Source organism: Miniopterus natalensis, chromosome 19 (assembly GCF_054644295.1).
Source record: "Miniopterus natalensis isolate mMinNat1 chromosome 19, mMinNat1.hap1, whole genome shotgun sequence".
In the NCBI taxonomy this organism is placed as follows: domain Eukaryota; kingdom Metazoa; phylum Chordata; class Mammalia; order Chiroptera; family Miniopteridae; genus Miniopterus; species Miniopterus natalensis.
The window spans coordinates 10,937,508-10,945,937 of NC_142099.1; the positions used below are offsets into that span (position 1 = coordinate 10,937,508).

The 8,430-nt window shown below is 52.1% G+C and overlaps 1 protein-coding gene across 1 annotated transcript; it reads left to right on the forward strand.

Annotated features, from left to right (window-relative positions):
* Positions 1 to 4,771: 4,771 nt before the first annotated feature.
* On the forward strand, positions 4,772 to 7,813 carry CRNN (cornulin). Its single transcript, XM_087827912.1, is given in 3 exon segments — positions 4,772 to 4,909; positions 5,975 to 6,726; positions 7,219 to 7,813. Coding segments are annotated over 3 exon segments (1,485 nt in total).
* The last annotated feature ends 617 nt before the right edge of the window (positions 7,814 to 8,430 follow it).

The window sequence follows — 8,430 nt, forward strand, 5'->3', positions numbered from 1 at the left end:
AGTCTTCACACACTGACTCCAAGCCAGTCTGATCTCTAAGAGGGGCATAATCAAGAAAGGTTTAAGCAAAGAGACAAGCAATGCTAAGGATGGCAGAGTAAAATAAACGCTCTAAAAGATGCATCAACAAAAGACTACTGAGGTCAAGCGAAGGCACTGAAGAGTGCTCTCATCTGGTTGGGACAATCTGAAATTACGTTAGGGAATCAGTGGTGTTTGCGTTGTCCTGATTGGATAGAGGAGGTGGAGAGAAAAGCATTCGGGTTTGGAAAGAGGGCTCAGAGGGGGCAAGAAGGCAGCGTGAGCTGGGAGTGTGGGGGAATGAGAGGTCTGTACTTTTTACCAGAGATGATGATAGTAATAGGGCATAGCAGGAAGTGTACGTTCCCATTACACTTAAGCCAGCAAACCTTTGCTATCGCCAAAACTTCATGGACTTCTGAGCAGCAACACCGGTGAAGCGGCAGAAGGAAGCACTGCCCCCTCCCACTGCTCCTGCCAAGATGTTCCTTCTTTCTCCCGATGAGGAGGTGGGACCCTTCCAGTTTGATTGCTCTAGGAGCTCTGCCTATGGGTTGGACACTTAGATCTGGGAAATTCAGACTTCCTTTCAAATGGCAGCTTCCAGCTTTCCTGGCCAAACCAAGGAGGCTAACAATCATGTTAGTCACATGCTCCCTGCCTGGATGGGGACTCCGAGAAACAGCGGGGCCAACACGACCTGCCCGGCTGGGGATTAGGCCCAGAACGTCTAATAGATATTCACTAAGTCACTGGAAACTGTCAACACGGATGTCTCTGGTATCTGCCTAATCCTGATTTCCAGGGCTGAGCTTGAGCATCTGGGCTTCCGGAAGGCTCTGACCAGGGCCCAGGTAGGGTAGGTTTGGGAGAAGAGGCTCCAGTTAGAGCACAGAGAACATAGGGAGGCTGAGAAACTGTCCTCTGTTCTTTTTCTCTCTAAGAACCATGCCTGTCCCTTGTCCCTCGGTCAGGATGTGTGGGCCGTGAGTGGACACGTAAATTTTCTCATTACCCAAAGAACTGCAGGCACAGCTCTCTGGCTTTCAGACTTGCTTTTGTTCTTTTTTAAGTAGGAAGCCCAGGATTATGGAATTTTCCCATCTTCTGCTTTTTCAGGGGAGACTTGAATGGTCACCCTCTGTTCACTCCCCACTGCCAGACCCCTGCTCCCGGGTGAAGGCGAAGGTGTCTGGTGAGCAGCCAATTTTATTTAACATTTTACAAAAATTCTGTCTTCCGTCATCAGAAAATTATTCTGGGTGATTTCCTGGAAAGCAGCATCTTAGTCTTTATCTGTAGCCACCACGTGTAGCAAATACCAGCTGTCAGACATGCGTAGAAATGAATCAAGTAGAGACCAACAATGGATTTCTCAGTAATCGTGTAAGAAGTAATCAAAGTACAAAAACGAGTTTGGTTCTTTGAGATGTTTCTGTGTCCTAAAAGGCAGCGTGAACAGAAGACAAGAGTTTGATTCAGCTCCTGACAGGGGTGGCCTCTGTCTGCCCAGAGTAAAGTCACTCGTTTGTAACAACTCATTTCAAACTTCACAAACGATCAGATTTACACTCAGTTAGAGACTGCCAGTCCCAGTCACTCTACCTCCGCATTCCCCTGAGCGCCAGCCACCCTCTGCAGGGAGCCCCCTCCGCCCAGTACACACAGACGCCACATTTACCTCTCTCTGCTCCTGTGGAGCCACAGCTATTCATAGCCCCAACCCCACGCTCACACCTGCCCCAGGCACATGGAAAGACACAGGCTTCGGAGGCAGGCAGACCCAGGCCCAAATTCAGGTCTTTCACTTTTCTGGGTATGTGGCTTTGGGTAGTTTACTTAATCCCTCTGCACCTCAGTTTCCTCATCTGTAAACTGGATGTAATGATACCTACCTCATAGTTACAGCATCTGGCTTGTTAATTCCCTAACTTACTTTCCCTTTGTTTCCAAGCATTTCTGGATGTTCTAAGCACATAGCTCACAGTTGGATGGTCCAGCCCTGTGTCCCTTCTCCACTGAGTGGCCACTTCTCTGAGGATTTCTCAGTGTCCTCGCTTATGGGGCTCAGCCATACCACCCACCTCTCAGGATTGTTGTGAGCATCCAACAAAACGAGACGGTACTGAAGGTCGAATCAAGTCAGATGATAATTACTATCACCGTTATCCTCTAGGGACTTTCTCTGGGATGGTCAAACTGTAAGCTCTGTCAGAGTTTAAATTACTGCTTTGAAACTGCTCTTGTTCAATTCTGGCCTTTGCCCTATGTCTGAAATTAAGCAGGACCTCCACAAATATCTGCTAGTCAGTCTACCAATTCAGTTTCCTGTCTTTGCAATGAAGGGCTGCACAGAATCATCTTAAGCTCCTTTTCTCACCAGCTGTAAAAAGCTCTCTACCCATAGGATGGGGAGAGGGGGGAGGTATTAACCGTCTTTGTTTTAATCAAATATGAAACCAAACTATAGAAAAATGAGATTGGATTCCTTACATGTCTCATAGCTGGGTATAAACAGCAATTTGAAAACAAGAATTCCAAGAATGTTCTAAGTAATGACAGCATCGCCAGAAAAACATGTATAGCCTCCCAAAGCAACCACTTTGAGTAAGATAATCCTCAATAGATGAATATGTTCTTGAATGTTTGTATTTAAAAAAAAAAAAAAGGCCCCATGACTCTGCAGTCACACAGAGACCAAGAATGTTCTCCAGGAACCCCACCCGTGCTGAGCACTGCTGAGCCCATCACATGGGCAGGGGAGGTGAGGACTGAGAGAGGGCTCCACGCGTGGTAGGAGGGGCGAGAGCATCAGGCCAACACAGCCACGTCTTAGCAGGTGAAACAGAAAAAAGGTGGGGTTCAGCTGAGCCTGGGGTGAATCAAGCCTTTCGATGGGGCGGGGCATCTTGTCCAAACACTAATGCTAAGTCAATTAAATTCCCTATAAAAGACTCCTGCCCGCTGCCCTGGCACTGCACACACCGCTTAGCAGCCACTTGCCTCATTCTGCCTGTGATTAGGTAAGTGCCTTCCTGGGGAACCTCGTTCTCACTCTCAGCATCTTGGGGGTCTGACCTCATAAAACCAGGGCTGTGGGCAGGAAGTGTCCGCTCTGGCTGGGCCTCAGGCGACCCAGTGCACGCGGGAAAGGGCACTGTCCCCCTCCCCCGCTGGCCGGGTAGCAGCAAAGGAACCACCCACATGCCCTCCTGGATCAGCCAAGGTCCCTTGTTCTTAAGGTTCTGGAAGCTTGTTGGCAATGCTCAGGGTTTGTGAGGCCAGAATCAGGTTACTTCTGCCAACCCAGACAATGGGGTTGAACCTTCTCAGGGAGCAAGGGGCTTAGGTGGCGGCCCTCCCCCACCCCAGGGCGATACTTAGGCAAGATGAGTTTGTGGATTTATTGTAAAGGATCTGAAGTGTAACTAAATTATGAGGTCATCTCATTTTTACTGCTTATAGGTCAGTGGTTAAGGTCTGCCACGTGGCTAAAAACAATAATCGGGATCTTTTCGTGTCTGTTGAGGTGTAATATTCTGAGTTATGTATTTCAATGTACACCAGAAAACAAAGTCCGGCTGAAATTTTTGGCTACCTGATTGTAGAAAGATTGGGTACTGCCTGAAGAGCCACCAGGTCTCCTTCCTCCCTCCACTCTCCTGCTGCTCCAGCCAGGCCCTCCCCTCCCTGCACCCTCTCCTTTCCATCTCCGCTGTGCCCCTCTCTCACCCGCTTTGGCAGCCGTCCATCTCCCCCTGCATCTGAACCCTGCCACCTCAGATACCCTCTCCTCCCTCTGGCCTCCCTGAGGCTTCTGCTTCTGCACCTCCAGGTCTTTCTGCCTCTTGCCCATCCAGCCACACCCAAAACTCACTTCAACCTGAGCCCAGCCCCCTGGCTGGTGAAAAATAAATTTCTCCCTTCAATTGGGAACTCTTCCTTACAGGCCACCAGGGCTACGGGCTTGAAGGAGCCACATACCTCTGAGCAGGCTGACAGGTCCCAACGCTGAGGACAGAGCTCACATCCAGAGAAACCCAGACTCTCAGAACTGGCAGACCTCCCACCCAGGGAGAGCACCCCCTCCCTCAGCAGTCCCGACAGGTGGTGGCCCAGCCTCTTCCTGAACACCTTCCTAAAGGGCAGCAAGGAAGGGTAGAGTTGGGCCCCTGGGTTCTTGCCTGGCCCCTACCTGAAGCAGGAGTTGACTCACATACAGACTTCCTGGCTGTTGGTGTTGCCAGCAGGACTCTAACAGCTTGTGACAGGGAGAGATAGACTGGGTAGGCTGTCTAGAGGGCAGAGTCTAGAAGGTCATTGCATTTGTGTTCAGGAGATGTGGGTTCTAGGGTTCCTTGATCCCTTACAAGCTGTGTGGCCTTGGGAAAATCACCCAACTTCTTGGTCTGCTTCCTCGCCTACGAAAAGGTGGAGACAATAAGGACTGCTAGAGATGACGCATATGAAAGTGCTTCGTGAGCAGTAGAGTATATACAGATGTATGCAAATCTGTGCGTAATAATGATATTCAATAGGTAGCGTTTCATATAGGCCAGCATCCATCAAGTGCTCTTTCAGTCTTCAGAGTAATCCTCTAAAGTAAATACTAGTATTGCCCTCATTTCACAATGAGTAAACTGAGGCACGAGAGGAAAAGCAACCTGCCCTAGCTCACCTGATGGTAAATGGTGAGCTGACTCAGGAGCTCCAAGGGGCCTTTTCTTCTTTCTCCAGCTTGACCACCAAGATGCCTCAGTTACTGAGAAACATTAATGGGATCATCGATGCCTTCCAACGCTACGCCAGGATCGAGGGCAACTGTGAGGTGCTCACCCGGGGGGAGCTGAAACGGCTCCTGGAGCAGGAGTTTGCTGATGTCATCGTGGTATGTGGGGGGAGAGGGGGCAGCCAGATGGGGAAGGGCTCAGGGGAGAGAGAAAATGCTTTGCCTGCAGACCAGAGCTTTGCCTCAGGGATCTGAGGAGGGAACTCCTGAGCAGGCAGAGAAGCAGAAAGGAACAAGGGATAGTCACTGGAGTTGACAAACTCGGTCCTTAGAGAAAATACCTTGACTCCTGTTGATTCTAATTGGGAGACAAGGTAAACAGATTCTAACTGGACAGCTCAGAGAGAAACACAGCCTTGGAAGATTCTAGAAATAAAAATAATGGCTGCTTCTTAAATCTGCTACAGTGACCATTTCCTCCGTCTGTCAGAGATTTAGTCATCCATCAATAAGCATTCATGAGAAGCACAGCTCCTTGCCTTGTACAAAGCAGTGGCTCAAAAACATTGCTGAGAGCTCAGGTGAGCAATGAGGTTCTGGAGAGCAAACCAGACCCAGGGCCTGATGCACGTCCTGCCTCTTCCTGCCTTTGGTTCACAGCTAAAGCTCCAGAATAGTGAAGGTCTTGAGGACAGGAACGTGTGGGCGTATCTGGGTGCTGCTTCTACATGCTCAGGGCAACCTGTGGTCCCCCAGGGACCTCCCATCTACCCTATGCCAGGAAAACACTCAAACCTCAGTGAGGCTCTCACGGAATTCCCATGGGGCCAGGTTACCACTGTTTTTCTCTTGGTGTTGGGCTTGCTGGTGAGAGTATGGCCCCGGTGTCGGGGCCAGGGCCAGAGGACAGCCCAGAGGATGACTATGAGTGCCACCACTCATTCATCCTTCATGAAATCTTTGCCCAGCTCTCCCACGGGCCAGAAATTGTGCCAGACACAGAGGATGCAAAGTAGAAGGTGCGTCCTACCCATGAGGGAGAGCGACAGGATTGAAAAGTGAAAGTGATTTTGTGTTCCTGCTGCTCTCAGAGTGGGGGGAGGGAGGAAGGGGCGCAGAGTGGGTGGGCCCCAGCCCGGGGGTAGGACCCTGGGAGCTGAGCGGAGCAGCCGAATCACGTCCTCCTTGGGGGAGGGCGGCTGACTTTGCTCACCTTCTCCCCAGAAACCCCACGACCCGGCCACTGTGGACGAAGTCCTGCGCCTGCTGGATGAAGACCACACGGGGACAGTAGAATTCAAGGAGTTCCTGGTCTTGGTGTTTAAAGTGGCACAGGCCTGTTTTAAGTCACTGAGTGAGAGTCCTGAGGGAGCTTGTGGACCTCAAGAGTCTGGAAGCGGCCCCGCTGGGGCCCCGTCAGAGCTGGGAGAAGCACAGAGAAGTGTCACAGGAGTGGGAAGTGTTGGGGAAGGACAGCGCAGTGAGGGGAGCAGTGGTGGACAGAACAGGCCAGCTTCCAGAGGGCAGGGCGGCACTGGGGCTCAGACCCAGGGTCAGGACATCAGCTCGTCTCAGGTCAGTCATGACAGGCAGCACGAGTCCCAGAGACAGGAGAGAGAGAGCCAGCAGACACAAGCAGGGAAGCATGTGGAGCCAAGCCAGAGAGTGGAAGAAGACCAGAGTCATCAGACCAGAGGGAGGGTGTCAGAGAGACAGCCGCAGACTAGGGAACAGAACAGATCCCACCAGACGAGTGAGACTGTTACTAGAACCGTAACTCAGACCCAGACAGGTACCACCCAAGCCATGGAGCAGAGCAGGAGCCATCAGACAGGCAGCACCAGCACCCAGCCACGGGAGTCCACCTATGGCCAGACCAGAGTGACTGAGACCCACAGTCAAGACAGGAGCCAGATGAGCCAGGTAGCAACAGGAGGGCACATTCAGACACGTCCAGGGTCACACACCCAGACCACACAGCAGGGCAGGGGCCATCAGACAGGCAGCACCAGCACCCAGCCACGGGAGCCCACCTATGGCCAGACCAGAGTGACTGAGACCCACAGTCAAGACAGGAGCCAGATGAGCCAGGTAGCAACAGGAGGACACATTCAGATATGTCCAGAGTCACACACCCAGACTGTAGAGCAGGGCAGGAGCCATCAGACAGGCAGCACCAGCACCCAGCCACAGGAATCCATCTATGGCCAGACCAGAGTGACTGAGACCCACAGTCAAGACAGGAGCCAGATGAGCCAGGTAGCAACAGGAGGACACATTCAGACACGTCCATGGTCACACACCCAGACCACACAGCAGGGCAGGAGCCATCAGACAGGCAGCACCAGCACCCAGCCACAGGAGCCCACCTATGGCCAGACCAGAGTGACTGAGACCCACAGTCAAGACAGGAGCCAGATGAGTCAGGTAGCAACAGGAGGACACATTCAGACACGTCCATGGTCACACACCCAGACCACACAGCAGGGCAGGAGCCATCAGACAGGCAGCACCAGCACCCAGCCACAGGAGCCCACCTATGGCCAGACCAGAGTGACTGAGACCCACAGTCAAGACAGGAACCAGATGAGCCAGGTAGCAACAGGAGGACACATTCAGATATGTCCAGAGTCACACACCCAGACTGTAGAGCAGGGCAGGAGCCAGACTCCAAGCCAGATAGGGGCTAGAGAACAGGGACAGACCCAGGGGCAGTCAGGCAGTGGTCAAGGATGGACACATGAGAGCAGCCATGAGGCAGAAGAGACAATACCAGGAGGACAGAACCAGGCTGGGACCAGCACTGTGACAGGCAGACAGGACTCCAGCAGCAGTCACACAGGGAGCAGTGTGACAGGAGGGCAGGGAGAAAGAGAGCCCATGGTGGTTAAGGAGGAGTGGGTTGATGACCAGGCAAGGGAGACAGTGTTTCGGAGTCAGGACTAGGGCAGCCTGCATGCCAGCGGGCCTTCAGGGCAGGGCCGGCAGGCAGCCCAGCCAGAAGGGAAGCCAGGCCTCACAGCCAGGGGGCTGTATTCCTACTTCACAAGCAACAAGCCATGAGTGTCCCCACCCTGGACTGCAGTGCTTAATACCAGAAGACGACAGCTGGAGAGGTGTTGGCTTGTCCTGCCTTGGCCGGTCGAGCTGGCACAGCCCTGGACGTCAGACCTTCATCACGATGCTTCTCTCTTGGGTCTTTCTCAGTGAGGCCATTTCTGCAAGGTGCTTTCTATCCTAAACTCTTCTCTCTTGCCGGCTCTGCTGTGCAGACCCTCTCAGCAGCAGAAGACAAGAGCAAGTCATCCCTTCCACCGAATGTTCCTCAGTTTGTGGGGTTTCTCAGAGCTACTTTTCTCCCTGGCATCTGTCCACTGCCCCATCTACCCTAATGCATCAATAAAACCTGTATAAACAACTGGGCTCCCTGTCCCCTTCAATCACTATTGACATGATAGGCTGTGGGTCACAGGGCTGTGACGATGAGCTGGACATGGTCCCTGCCCTTGAAGAGCATCCAGTTGAGAAAATACTGCATGAGATTCTAAGAGTTATAAAGAGTCAAAGAGAGAAGATACCATACTTTTATACTTGGCAGTGATGGACCAGGGAAGGTTTCAAGCAGAAGAGCCTTTTTGTGTAGTGCCCTTAAAGGACAAGTAGGATTTAGGTAGGTAAAG